This window comes from Copadichromis virginalis, linkage group LG13 (genome assembly GCF_057382275.1).
Source record: "Copadichromis virginalis isolate Kocher_CV1m ecotype Utaka linkage group LG13, C_Virginalis_male_GT1.1, whole genome shotgun sequence".
Taxonomy (NCBI): domain Eukaryota; kingdom Metazoa; phylum Chordata; class Actinopteri; order Cichliformes; family Cichlidae; genus Copadichromis; species Copadichromis virginalis.
In genome coordinates this window covers 13317531-13333018 of record NC_140630.1, presented here as the reverse complement: position 1 = coordinate 13333018, position 15488 = coordinate 13317531, and the positions used below count along the sequence as shown (strand labels likewise).

Below are 15488 nucleotides of genomic sequence, written 5' to 3'. Positions count from 1 at the left end.
TTCCCCTCTCCCCTTCCCACTCCCTCTCTCTCCGAGCAGTCATCACCGTCGTGAGGTTTCCTCACCGCACGCGAGACATTGGCTTGATGCCACTGGATGGTCACAAGGGGAGTCGGGTGGGAGCCAGAGCTCACACCACATAATAACTGTCTGGCTGTTGCATTTCCTTCTGTCACTCAAAGTAAATGGGAGACAACAGTGATGAGAAATGGAAAGGAACAGCCATCACTGGAGTAAAAGTGCGAACAGGAAAGCCCTGAAGAAAGCCAAACGTAGTGACCCCAAGGGGGAGAAGCAAAAACATGCATGCATAAATATACAAATACACACACACTTGCCTAAGCAAATATATCAGTATATATGCAAACACATGAGCGTAACACAACATATCATACCTGCTTGGCCTTCGACTTGCTGATTGTGTCTGAAATTGGCTTCTTCTTCTCCTTGACAGTGCTTTTGGAAAATAGCTCCACAAATTCTTCAAAATCCACAGTTGGTTCCTCAATTTTCTCCCACACCAGTGAGACAGTATGTCTAAAGATGGAGGGGGAGGAATTATTTACAGTGTAAGTAGGAGAGCCATTTTTTTGATTGACAGCAAAGTAGAACTTCATAGTGTAATTTGTGTTTTTTTAAAGGCATGTTTTTGCCCTCTGCAGTTCTACAAGTACTAATTTGTTATTTTTTGGAGAATAAAAATCCAAAATCAATTACTGCCAAAATCATTAGCCACCAAATGGCATTTATAATTCTGGGTTGAGTTCCTCACTTGCTCGTAAAGCAAGCTCTCCATTTCTAGAGGTTTGTTCCACCACAGTTTTCCAAGCCTTAATAAGGAAAGAAAACCTGGTTCAAGTCATTTCTCTGCTGACCACAATGCCTGGCTTGCATCACTTTCATTTTCCACAAAGCTAGCATGTCTATTGCAGTCACAGCATGTGGTCGATCTTTATCTTAAGTGGACAAGCTTCCTCTCAAATCTCTACTGTTCAGAGAATACCTTTGTGCAAATGATCCATATCTATCTTCACTTTCTACAGCATATCCTTACTTTTTAGCATGCAGCTGTATGCGGGTCCAGTAGAGTGGCTTCATTGGCTTGGGGGGTTCTATCATAGCCTTGGCAGGGTCAGCTTCCTGGATCATCATGGAAGGCATGGGGCCTGGTGGTGGTGGGGGCCCAAAGCCAGGAGGTGGGGGTGGAGGAGGGGGGCCCATTCCTGGAGGAGGGGGTGGTGGGGGAGGGCCCATGCCTGGTGGTGGAGGAGGTGGTGGGGGTGGAGGTCCGAAACCAGGCAGGGGTGGAGGAGGTGGTGGAGCTCCGGTACCTGATGGAAGGGGCGGTGGTGGTGGGGGTGGGAAACAAGGTCCAAGCCTGGGTAAGGGTGGGGGTGGTGGTGGAGGTGGCGGTGGAGGTGCAGTGGAACCCCCTGGTAAAGGTGGTGGTGGTGGTGGTTGGGACATAACCCCAGAGACTGTAGGGGGAGGAAGACCTGACTGGATGTTGCTCTGCTGCCTCTGCTGGCAAGTGCAGGCAAAGCCTTCTGAAGATTTGACGATGGAGGGTGAAATGGAGGACGGCGTGCTGCTAGACCGCCCATTCAAAGGCACATCAAACTTAAATCCCTCTTCCACAGGCGAGGTCTGGGTAGACACCTCCTGGCTCATCTTCCCCAATCGTCCTTCTTTTATCTGTGAGGCCTTGTGGTGACCATTGCCCAGAGCTCCCATATTATCCCTGATGCCCTTTGCCAGGGAGGCCTGCTGGCCTTGCAACACAGCTATCTTAATCCGCAGGTCATCAATGGTCCTCTCCAGCAGTGGGATGAGACTGCTTTCATCCTCAGAGGATGACTGACCTGACTTCAACTTGCTGCATTCTGTCTGTCAGTGAACCAAATAAACACATACATAAATAAATTGCATAAATATAATATATTATTAATATATTATTAAATCTTAGGCACATTATCATTCGATTACATAAACAGTGAGGGAAAAAAAAAGTGTCACAACTCAGGCAGCTTAGTGACAGAATTATGAGGTTAAGAAGGGTCAACCAAGTCCCTCATGTCTAGACTCTGTCAGACCTCTGGCTCCACATTGGTTAGAATAGGGATGAGGGGATACCAGAGATTTGACCCCAGAGACAGTGAGTCTCAGTAGGCCTCACATGAGGAGGGTTTTGTCTGCTAGTACACATTCTCCAGTTGTAGTCGCCTTGTTGAATTGCGAGGAGAATATTTAGACAGTATGGTCCTCTATTTATTTATTTATTTTTTACTTTTCTAGGAAACGGGGGAGGATTCGTGTGTTTGTTTCACAGTACTTTCAACACAAGCCTGACCTCTGGTGGCCAAGGAAAAACTCACAGCTAAATTCATGTGGGTAATAATATTACAGATTTAAAATACAGGTCAAATATATATGTATCAGATACAAAGTTCAGTAATTATATCTTTCCATGTTTGTCACTCCTGCACAGACTAAACGGGTTTCTATCCCTCGGTATTCATTTCTTTGCTGTTTTGCACACTAAAATTCAATTTTTCCATTGTTCATTTTTAAAGCAGTTTAACACATCCTGTATATATGTTTTTGTACCAAAGGTGTTAAATACAGAAAATAGAAATTCAAGAAGGAACAGCAAAATATTATAATCAAGCTTAGTCTCTTCTAGATTTTTACTCAACTGTGTGCACCATTTTCAAGTCTTTTGTGTGCGTTTGGTTTATAATCATGAATGATATTACAATGGCAATTTTTAAAAAGGCTATATTGGGTAAATGTTACCTTTCAGACACACGCATATGCAGTGAATATATCAGTCAGCAAGAAACAAACTTCGACTTTGTAAAGAGGAGACATTTGAATTTAATCTAATAAAGATGTTAAGTTTATGTTTTCAGAGCATACACTTTCCTTTCTGTGCAGGCAGGATGAAAAACAGTTGTCAGATATTTAACACTAAAGAGAAGACTTAACCAACCTGAACGTGTGGAGCACCTGGTGTTTTGGCTGATGATTGATGGAAAGAGGATCTCAAGCTCTGTACCCTGCCTGTGGTTGCCCCTCCATAGAGTTCCCAAAGGTAAGGAGACACTGGCAAGCCTACAGATGCCCAGGTGTACAGCTGCTCTTCCTGAACACAAGTTATAAATGCAGAAAGTTTATAATATCAGACACAAGGTCAGTAAGGTAAAAGATAAAAGGTCAGTAAACACAGAAGTATTAAAAGCACTACTGTTGAACATCTAGGAAACATGTTTCTTAATATTCCTGTTAAATGTCAAAAAAGCTCTCAGTCTAGTCACAGCTGCCGGTAGTTTGTCAGTCTCCATGGCAAATAAAAACGCTAAGCTACAATTGACTCTCTTACTGTTCAAATATGGTTTCTGGTCATGGTGAAAATGCTTAATCCTCTAAATGTACAACAAGGCATGCTCCATAAATATATTTAATCACTTTAGACAAAGAGCAGCTGGAGGCTACTGAAATTAAATACATTTGTATTTATATTATTTAACAGTATTTATTTCAATGACTCTTCAGTCAACACCCAACACAATGATGGCTACCCTAAAACAACTCTTAAAGAGGCTCAGATTAAAGGTACTCAACAATGTGAGGGTAAATATGAGTCAAGTGCTTGCTTTCTGCCTTGCAAACATGGAGTTGTACAAATTATTCCACTTTTTCCTTTTCTTTTTTTAAAAGTTTGATATTTTAGAGCATTCAGGTGCTTTCCATTTTCTCATTCCAAGTATGTATCATTACAAAACCTACCACAACTCTATTTTTCATACTAGTATAAGTGAAATAGCAAGGCTATGAACAGATAGATCGCACTCTACTTTTTTTTGCCAATCTTATGAGAGCATAAATGGCAACTCTTTTCAGAAGTGCCCCTATACTGCAGTATATTAATATTGTATGTCAGCATTAGCTGGTCACTGTGGTAACCTGACCTGCAGAGCGAGATCGATGTAAACTCTTGCAACGACAACAGAAATTTATCAACTAAGCAATGTTTTGCCAAGCACAAAGGACAGCATATGTTCAGAGTTCTTAGACACTCATTATTATCAAGCCCCATTTTTGTGATGAATGAGGCTGATTGGAGTATATAATTCAGGGCATATGCTGAACAAGAAACACGAAAGTGATACATTTGCTGTCTCCACCAAATTGGATGCAATGCCATATTTAGGTAGAACGGTGGAGGGCAAACAGGAGATGAAAGAATGAAGTAAAAGGAAAGAGAGGTGTAGAAAGAAAAAAACAAAGTCGGTGCAGTAAATAACTGATTTCAAGATGAAGAGCAACTTTAAAAGGGAAAGAGCATAATGGTCTGATATATTAAGGGGCTTAAGTGAAAAGGTTCCAGAACAGCAAAGACAGACTGATGATTTAATTTCAAAAGGAGATTAGCTTTAAGATAGAAAGCCCTAAAAAATGAAATCTGCACTCTGAATGACAACAACAAAGGTTATTCATGGTCAGGCTGAATAATACATGACTCCAGGCCAAGCCTCAGACTGAAGAAGTATGCAGAGCAGGGACAATTCTGTCCAATCCTGACATGGTGAGCTTTTTGCTCAGGAAGAGCAGCCTGAGCCCAAGGCACGTGGAGTTGTTACATAACACGGTCAGCAGATGGTCTACACAAGCACAAATGTATGTGTGCGCACATTTATGTGCATTTGTGGGACTGAATGAATGTCAGAGGCAATAATAATCCAGCTATGCAAGGAAAAGCCTTAGCGTGGATGTCTCATGCTGTCCTTTTGTATGTGTCCACAAGTGTCTTTAACATACTGATGCAACAGTGAATTGTTTGAAGATTAAAAAGAAAAAAAAGAAAAGGTCTGTTTGTTTGTGGCCTACTTTGACCATGCAGCATGCAAACAGATGACAGTTTGTATTCCAGAGATTTGCATTTATGTTAATAAATCAGCTTAAGAGCTTGCACTGTCAGGCGAGTAATCTTGCTTTTGTCTGTGTGGAAGTCTACTGAACCTTTATGTGCGTATGAGTAAATACAACATATGTCCACACATGTGCATCAGCAGGAGATGTTCCAATGCGCAAAATCCAAAGCTAATCTGACCTGACTGTTTGTTTTTAGACAGATAAAAAAAGACCAAGAATTTACATCAACTATATTTGCTTTGTTATTATGTGTTCATACAGCAGTGCTTTGAGCTGAAAATATAAATTTTGAAAATTATTAAATCAAATTAAATTATTTTTTATATAAATTTTAAAAAATTACAATTAAAATGGTCTAGCTATGTCATAGATGATAAGATGTTACACTGGAAGTGAAAAACCTGGATAGCAATAGTCAGGAGAATTAACACCATTAAAATTTATCTTCTCGGGTGAATATATGTAGAAAATTTAACAGCAATCCATCCACTGGTTGTTGGGAAATGTCACTGAAAGAGCCAACCTCATGGCGTCACTAGAGGCTCAGCAAAGCCAGTGGAGTTCATTCCCTGCCATGACATAAGACTGAGGCATAAATGTCTGTATACATTATGCTGAACAACTCAATGTGATATCCATGAAGCTGCACAGTTAGCGAGGTTTAAAAAAATCTTTTTCTTTTTAAGTCATCAGAGTGTTTATCAGTGGATGACTTGATGACTTATTTTATGATTGTCATTTTGTAGCAACATAAAGACACTGAACAGGCCTATATTTTCAAAGAGCTGATGTGCTGATAAATATGTTGCAGTTTAAATTGTACATCAAGTTACACGTATTTTACAGCTTCATTTGCATGCAAGGAGCTGCAAGGAGTCATGACAGAAAAATTGCTCCAGCAGTAGCTGTGATAAAATCTGCAGGCATGTGCAATTAGGTCAGAGCAAAGCTTTACTGGAGTGGAAAATAAAAGATTCATGAAATCAACTTCCGCATAGTCACCCTCTCTACATACACCACTGCTCTTCAGGTAATGAAATCTCTCAGATGAATCATAGTCAGACAATAAATACAGAAACACACACCATGCATTCATTCTCTCTACTGCACATAAGAGTAACTCAGTGATTTATCTCATTAACACATGCTTTTTATATGCATCCCAGCCCATGTTATACTATCTTTAGACAGTGGTTTGTTATGAAAGTAGAAAAGTTAGAAATATGAAACACAGCTGCCCAGCTTTGAGGGGTTATTTCCGTCCCCACAAAAACCCTAAGTCTAATTATTTTAGAGCTATTCTAATGTGGATCGAGCATTTTAAAGTGTAAAGTGTTTTAAAGCTAAACTATATATTTGTTTAAAAATGAACCTACCCCTGAATATGTGGTCAGTTTTTAGAATAAGTACTAAGTGTAAGTGAAGAGAAAGGTCTTACATTAAAAACTGGTGACACAGTACTGTCACCAAGGAGCTCTGCACGCCCGTTGCTGAAGGGGTGCAGGAGACCCTGGACAAGCATTCGTTGACACAGTTCTTTCACATCCTCTTCAGAGGACCCATCTACTTGATGCATACACAGCCTGTCCAAAAGAGCGCGACCTGAGAAAAGAAAAGACAGACACTGCAAGAACAAAACAGAGGGATACAGAGCTCCGTTTTCAAGACTAGAGGAGGATGCTCAGATGAATTTGAACAGACACATTTTTAAAATTTATTTTTAGATATATATTTGGTAAGTTGAGAAAAATTGTGTAGTTAGACACCTCATGTCAGTCTGACCAAAGAATGTAAAAGACATTTTTCATTTTAGGATGTGATAATTAAACACCTACACTTGTAAACTCTATTCACACCATTTACACGTGGGTGAAAAGAGAGGTGGTGCTGATTGTGAAGTGCAGATTGTGAAGTGCAAAGAACTATCAAATTGCAGAAAAAGAAAAGTTTTGGAATAGCTTGAAAAAAAAAAAATCTAAAAGGTGGGCTAAAGCTGACAGCATGGTTACAAAATGTATAAATTCTACTTCTTGAATAAAATACAGAAAATAAAGTAGGCTGTCCGCATGTTTGTAAAGTAAGTTTGACCTGTGAGAAATGTAGTAATGTATCAAAATCTCTATACTTCATAAGGAATGACATATTTTCTTGAAAATGAAATTAATGTCAGGAATTATGTGGAGTTTGAAGGGTGGTGGGGGATATCAACAATGTGACAGCAGAGGACTGTTGAGCCCAAAACAACACACAGCTACAGCAGGAAGACCAATTCTAAAACAGGGTGATTTCTTTTAACCATGTGATACAGGGGACAGTGTCAAATCAATTAAAAGCCATGACATGACTCATGCTCCTGTAGATTTGTTTTTATCCGTCAGTGGGAATTTGTCGTCACTTGTTCAAACATTAAGCTGGAGTTTTCTGTGGTTTCCCATCTTTGTTCTCATTGCTTCCACTCCTTCTTAAGGGTACATGTGACCTGTAAACCTCGCTGCACTGATTGGTATCACATGCAATGGTAAACTAGTTAGAGACTGAGTATTTGTGAGCATAAACGGGACAAAAAAGTGCCACACAGGCACAAAAATGTTCATTTTATATGGATTCAGATCATTATGTACTTCTGTTGTTTGGAGCGAGTTCACCTGACGCAAACAGAAATTGATTTAACATCATGACTTATTTTTGTCTTGCAGAAAAACTGTCACATGAGTTTAACATCCACTGTGTTTGTATATGCGTGTGCTTCTTATCTAAGCCAGTGGAATCAGAGGATGACATAGCCGTGGGTGGGTGGCAGCATTGTCATTCGGTCCTCTGATTTACGAGCACAGGCAAAGACAGGAGACAACAGCTAAGCTCTTGAAAGGCTCCACAATAGTAAGGAGGACAGAGTGGCATTGTTTTATTAGAGTGAGACAACGCATCTCAAAGACACCCCATGGTTTTATTATGGTTTTCATTAAGTATTGTATTTTAAAATAATAACCTTAGTATTTCTAGTGTACTTACTTATATAAAGTGCAATTTGTAAGTAATTAAACTTACTAGGCAATTACTATAATCATTGGTTGTGTAATGGCCTAATCTCCAATAGGGTATGAGCCAAACAAATAGGAGTGGCATCCAATCCATTAAGACTTCTTCAGTAGGAATAAATTATGAAATAACTAAAATATTTAAATGAAATGCTTCATTATTGTCTTCCTGATACTTTGGTGCCAATGTGATAGCAGAATAATCACAAAACGAATAGAATTAAAAAGTCAAGCTATTGATATTCTGTGTTTTTCTCTATGTTTTTCTTTACTTTTTCTTTGTATTGCAAAACATGTAGTTCATCCCTTTGTGGCATTGATTTAGATTGTAGATGCAAACAAAAAAAACTGACATTAATCAAATTGTCTTGTAGCTCACTTTCACACAGGTCTCTCTGAGAAATGCCATTCAGAATGAGTGCAGTGAGGCTAATAGATTATGGGGCATTTAAAAGAGAAGACAGCTACACTAAATTGGCACCTATGTTTTGGGAGGAAGGTTATTATTCTCTCTTTACCTTCTTTTAAAGTTTTTTTTGAAACCTGTTTTGATTGCTCACTTCAGTTGTTTAATATATCACTCACCAGAGAAGACATCCAGGTAGGGTACTGGAGCAGCAGACGTCTGCTTTCCATAGTGTGCTCTCCTAGAGCCCAGCGTCCAGTAAGTCCCACCTGTGTAACTCTTCTCTGTGGTCTCCTGATCTGGAAATTTGGCCCCATCATCATGTCTTACACTAAGCTCATCAACCTCAGACGACCAGTCTGCAGACACACTGTGCGGCCCAGCTATGGAGCAGGACCTCTGCTTGCGTCTCCTAAACCCTTGGACCTTGTTGGATTCCAGTGATCCACTGATGGGATCTGTTTTCCGAGGCACGTGAGGGCTGGTAATGGGGGAGCCAACTGGAGAGGTGAGCTGCCTGGTGGTGGTCTTAATATAGGAAGGGTGGACAGGCGGGTAGAATTTGACAGTGGAGGGGGAGTTGGATGATCTTCGTCTAGGCTGAAAAACAGGGGGACTGTCTATTATCAGGTGGCTAATAGACAGACTATTTTTTCTCCTTTCTAGAGACAGAAAGTCCCGCCCACCACTTTCTTCATCCTCCCTCTCAACAGACAGGTCCATGCTGCTTGCACTTTTTTGAGTACCAGTTGGCCCTGTCCCTACCATTATGGAATCTAAATGGTCACATGATGTGTTTTTGCCAAGTACAGCCTGACTACCTTGACCCTGATGTGGAGTCAAAAACAGGCTCTCCAGTTCATCCTGGGGCTCCTCAGCACTTTCATATGAGGTGGTGGTGGCTGTAGTGTCTTGAAAGCTATAAGTGCTGTTAGTTTTTGGAAAAAGGCTGCCACTGCTTCTCTCTGTGTCTGGAGCAGAAGATGAAGGACCACTCTCACTCAGAGACCCTGGACCAGATGAAATTCTTGATATAGATATGTCACTCCTTTCATTCTCCAGTCTCTTACACTTATCATTCAGTTCTTGAGGTACACTTTCACTAACAAGAGGTGGGGAGAAACAGTCTTCATCCAGATTAAATAGTTGGTGAGATATTCCAGTCTCAGGAACTTTGCTCCCCTCCAAAGTTGACATATTGTTACCAGACACTTCAGATAAGTGTCTGGTAACAATTTCACTGGCAACACCTTGGTCTCTCATGGCCTGCTGGATATCAGAGAGCAGGTCTTCACTTTCAGTCGCTGAGTGAAAACTGTAGAGTTCAGCATCTGACCCTGAACTTGTCTTCCGGCCAGTCTCATCGCCCATAGATTCGTGGCTGTCTGCAGTTAAATGGGTTAGATCCCCCTCAACATCTGACAGCATGCCCATCTCATCAGCTGACAGGCTTTTCTCTGCACCAGACTCGACCCCTGCTTTGCCAACATGTGCTGATCTCCCATCTTCCAACATATCATCCTTAGACAACCCTTTCACCTTGGATAAACTCTTCCTGATCTTCATTCCAGAAAACACAGAACCCTTTGACTCAGACTTTGATTTCTTCTTACCACCATGTTCTCCTGCTCCTTTATTTGTTTTATTGTAGGACTTTTTGGATTTTTTGTCCACTTCTCGCTCCTCTGCCTCACCATCACAAGAAACATCCCCTGTTGGTCCACCGCTGGCTCCTCCTTTCTTCTGCTTTGCTTCCTGGTTCCCCATGTTCCTGAGTAGACGAACACCTTTGGCTAATAGGCCATGATGCTGGGGTCGAGATTGGGCATGCTCGGTTTCCTCATGAGCTTCTGCTGCCGCCGGTCCTCTGTTGGTCAGAGCCCTTTCAGAGCCAGCTAATCCCTGCTGTCTGCCCACCACAGTTAACGGCAGCTGTGAGGATGATGCTGGCTCCCCCAGCACTGCTGAGGCTGATGATGAAAGGAGGAGGAGACTGGCAGTGACAGCCACGGGCTCACTACCACTCACTGCTCCCTCTCCCCCCCTTTCCAGCTCAGCCTCTCTCACATTCTGAGCCTTTCTCTCTTTTTGCTCCTCCTTTCTATCCCCATCTGCTTCTGCATTCTCAGCTGCCTTGCATAACGGGCTGCTGGTTGAGCGAGCAAGTCGGTGATGCTGGGGGGTTTGCTGCCCCGGTCCATTTTCAACTGGAGGAGAATGAAAGAGCTTAGGACTGTGTGGCTGATGCTCTAAAATACACTGCTGTTGATTAAGAAGAGAGTGTTGCTGTTTACGGAGGATATTGGTAACACTGCTCTTCCGCCGGCCTTTGAACGTGGTAGTGAAGAAACTCTCTTTTAGAAAGGGGACTTGGGTCTCCACCGTCTTTATGGTTTGCATCCTGCTCGCTTTGGTTTCATCCAAGAGAACGCCTGTCTACAAAGGGAGAAGAACAAATTCACACTGATTTACTTTATATTTACGCTTAGCTTAAAAATAGCAAAAGGGAGGCAATATGCTCTGAGATGAGTCATAATGCCTGATTGGCAACAGCTTAATTTTTCAGCATGAAAATTATGCCAAACACACCACCAATGCAGTAAAGGCCTGCCTAGATTAAAAAACAAACAAACAACAACAACAACAAAACAAGTAAACATAAAAAAACCCAAAACAAAACAGTGGACTATTACTAGTCATGGACTGACCTCCCTAGATCCTGAACCTCAACATGATTGAAGCATCACTGGGTCATTTTGACTGAACAAATCAAAGGGCAGTGAACATCCAAGTTGAACAGATACAACTTAAGTCTATTGTTTTCATGAGATGCTGACAATTTTGTATATAATCACCTCAATTATTTTCTCTAATTTCCATTTCAAGGTACAGCTATGATAATCTAAGGAGCTTGGGGGGAAAAAAAGCAACTAGAATTCGTTAAGTTTCTTGAAGATGTTTCACCTCTCGTCTGAGGAGCTTCTTCAGTTCTAAGACCAATCAGTGGAGTCCCAGATTTGTCATCTTCAAGAAATGTAAAGAAGCCTAGTCTTTTTTTCTTTCCAGGCTTGAACCACAACTCATTTCTTTTGATTTTGCTTTCAATGAATCAGACTCTCTTAGAATTTTTCAAAGTGTTCTTGAGCAACAGTTCTTTCTGGGGGTCTTTCATAGGGTATTGGTTGCTTTTTCACTCGTTTTCAGTCCAGTAATTTTACCTGACCGTTTTAAGATGAATGTGTTTTTACTCTGTTAAGCCACTTTACAACAACTTATCAATCATTCAAACACACCTAACTTGGATCAATTAAAAGAAGGCTTGCCTAAGACAGCTCAGACTTCATTGAAGAATAAAAATCAGACCAAATATTCATTTTCAAGCTTGTTAGGCAGTCTCTGGTTTTTGACTTATCAATTTTTAATTGCTGCATGAATTTATCATCTTCCTAGCAAAACATAGAGAAATGTGGGCTCTCAAGACTTTTGCACAGTATTGTAGATCAGACAGGTCACTCGAGATCTCCAATTTTCCCCACACACAGATATACTGTATAACAAACAGCTAAATACTCATGTCATACTGCGCATCCCAGTGGAAGTAGTTAATCAAAGAGTCAGTTTAATGTGGCTGCCGAGTTACGGGAAATTATCTACATGTTGGAGAATATCTGGTGAAAAGATTATGATTTTAGCTTTCTCAAATCCAAATATTTACTGTTTAACTGAATGCATTGGTGTTGGATTTTTTTGTCACTTTTTAGCAGTGTATGGCTAAAAAAAAAATCCCACATCTACCGATCAAGAAAATAAATTAAAATCAGACACTTATTATGGATTAAGTCAAAGTGTAGGTATATGGTGGTTTGTCCACAACTTACAAGCTTATGATTGATTGGTGATAAATATTGCCTGTGCAGTTACAGGCAAGTTATTGTGTCCACATTTTTATGTCCAAATGGATTCTTCTTGTTTGTTCATTAGCTTGTATCAACACATGCCTGAAGACTGATTAACCTCTATGTGTAGTAAATTTAACATTTATCCTTCTAGCACCAATTATAAAGATCCCTTTTCTAACCATAAAAGATAAAAATTAGAACAAGGTTTCAACTTACAACATTCCGTTTAGGCAAAATGAAACAGTGTAAAATGAAAAAACAAGATAAATGCTATGACTTTTATAAAGATTTTCAAATATGAAAGATGTCATACTTGCCTGACTGGTGGATTCTCCTTGGTGGTTTAGTACTGACTGAAGAAAACAACACAAATGGGTGTTTGTCTTCTTCTATGAGCCGCTCCTTAGCCATGGGTCACATGAAGTCTGTATTTTCCTCATCACATGTCTAGTCACTGTGGCCATCTCTCATTAGCTCTGTGGAGACTCTCCTTACTAACTTCATCAGGACTCATGATGGGAACACACACAGCTATGTAACAGTTAAATAACACTATTATATTAAAATAAATCTGAAGTTAGACACTCAATGCTAATCTCAACTTCATTTCAGACAGCAATACAAGACTCCATTTTAATGGCAAATTAGAATAAAAACACACACACATTCAGTTGAGTCGATCAGTAGCTGTTAGTCTTGGCTGATGCACTGTGGTGCCACTTTTAAGTCTATGCCCTCATTTAGCAAATGAGCTTCAGCTGTTTTCTCCCTACATAAGCTGTTACCAGACAGGTCAGTGACCTCAATCCTAACTGAGACAACATGTTTCCTATGATAACAAATAATTAATATTATAATTGAGTTTTAAAAAGCTGGAAGATTAGAGCTAAATACAGAATAATATAAATACATTTTCAAGGGTTGGTAGAGGAATAAAACTCTCAAAATCACTGCGTATAATTCTGCCTCAAAAGATAAAAGAACACGCATATTCCACTTTTGCATCAGATCCACAGAAAGCCAAAAATGTGCCAGATAGTTCGTACAAAAGTTAACTCAGTGCCATGTCTGTAGGGATGTACAGCTGTCAAAATGTTACTTCTAAAAAAGAAAAGAAATTATTGATTTGATGCAGTTTTACTTACAAGTTGGAGCAAAAAAAAAAAAGTTATATAACAGTATTTCTTCGTTCTATGCTACAAACTTTTTGCAGTGTTCAAGAGTAATACCAGGAATTTTCACAGACTCTCTAAACCCTGTCTGCTTCTTTGAGCTTTCACTTTTGGTCATACTTGTTGGGATTAGTAACCAAACTTTTCTGAGCAGTGCCACTTTAGCTTGACTACATATCCAGGGAGGTACTCACATTCCATCTTGCATGTCGTTTAAGTCCCTTCCTGCACTAAACAGGCAGCCGAGGGTTATGCCATCCACTTCCTCATTGAGAGTAGCTGTTTTATTCAGTTTTCTGGACATTTTTAAGTATTGAGGAATGCTACAAAACATTTTATTTAAGGTCATCTGAAGTTTAAAATAGCAAGGAATAAACCTAATCAACCTAAACAAATGACAGTGGCCATATAAAAACAAAATGTTCAAATACTTAGACATGATAGCATACAGGTTGTAGCAACGTTTGTTGGGAAAAATACAACAAAATGACTGTTCATTGGTAAGGCTGTGCTTTACAACTTGTGGAAATTTTGTTGGTTAAAAGGGAAAAAATAAACTGGATATTTTAAACTACCAGGTTGGCATGACATGACAGCATTGCACAGTTCCTGCAGATTTCTTGTCTATGATATGAACTGTACTGTTCCACCAAATCCCAAAGGTGCTCACATCTTGGAATCACATCTTGTGACTGTGCAGGGCATTTGAGTACAGTGAAGTTATTGTCATCTTCAAGAAGCCAGTCTGAAATTGAGTGGCCATAAAAAGATGGACATAGTCAGCAGCTGAACTGCTGATAACAGGCAGGGCTAATCCAAAATCCGACCAGGTCATCCAAATGTTGCAACTGCAATCGAGGTTCATCAGACCAGGTGACAGTCTTACAATATTCTATTTTGGCTAATTTTGGTGAGGTCTTACAAATTGTAGCGTCAGTTTCCTGTTCTTAGTTGAGAGGAGTTGTCTTTTGAGTTTGATGTGCATTCAGATATTCTTTTCTGGATACCTTGGTTCTAATGAGAGGTGAATTGAGTTTCTGTTGCATTCCTGTCAGCTATAAGTATTCTGGGCATTCTTCTCTTACCTCTGACAAAAATACGTTATTGTCACTTAGAGAACTGCTGGTCACTGGATGTCATCATTTTTTTTGGACCATTCACCTCCAACTCCAACAGATGCTTGTGTGTGAAAATCCCTGGATCAAACCTGCATCTGGATCAAATACTCAAACCCACCAATCTGGCACCAACAACCATGAAGTCCCTTTAGTTACCTTTCTTCCCCATTCTGTTGCTCAGTTTGAGCTTTAGCGGGTCATCTTTAACATCTTTAAATGCACAGAGTTGGCTGACTTGATCTTTGCATTACCAAGCAGATGTCCCTAATGTAGTGGCTAGTGATTATAGTATTATAGCACCAATTATATTGTAACTGTATTTTTTTTTTATTTTTTTTTTAGCTCTGATTACAGAATATTATGGATAAATTCATGCAACCCACATTATATATTGCTTTAAACTGATCTGGTTGGATGTTAAGAAACTGCATTATTGAAAATGTGTTAAATATGAACGTGAGGCAGAGCAACACTCAACAAATGATTCATTTTAAGTGAAACTATTCTATGTAACAAAGGTGAAACACCCTAAATTACACAGTGGCAAAAAGACAAAAAATCAAAACAAATAAAGTAATTATAGACAAAAGGTTTTTTTATTTTTTTATTGGCTTAAAATATGAGTATGATTGGCATACTTAAAATGTAACAAACTGTTGTGTTCACAATGTTGGCAGTTTACATTCCCAATACAGTACAAAAAATCCCTCATTTATCGATGAAGAATGTATTCTGACCCTATACCGTGGCTCCACACTGTAGTGGTTTACACTAATAAGCAAAAGATCCCCAGTTTGTTTCTGGAAGAAGATACAAATTCCTCAGGGGCTGCATCAGAAAGGGCATTCAGCATAAAAATCTACCAGATCAAATACAAAGAGCCACCCCTTGTGGTGACCCCTTGTGAATAAGGGAGCAGC

General features: G+C 39.9%; 1 protein-coding gene across 1 annotated transcript in view; it reads right to left on the bottom strand.

The window, feature by feature from the left end:
- fmn2a (formin 2a) overlaps positions 1-10779 on the bottom strand; it is a 36787-nt gene extending 26008 nt beyond the window's left edge. The window contains exons 1-5 of the mRNA XM_085477375.1: positions 8559-10779; positions 6374-6537; positions 2993-3145; positions 1055-1887; positions 396-537 (exon numbers count right to left, since the gene is read on the bottom strand). Of these exons, the coding sequence (XP_085333501.1) occupies positions 396-537; positions 1055-1887; positions 2993-3145; positions 6374-6537; positions 8559-10779 (3513 nt within the window). The remainder of the gene's footprint in view (positions 1-395; positions 538-1054; positions 1888-2992; positions 3146-6373; positions 6538-8558) is intronic.
- Positions 10780-15488: the final 4709 nt, after the last annotated feature.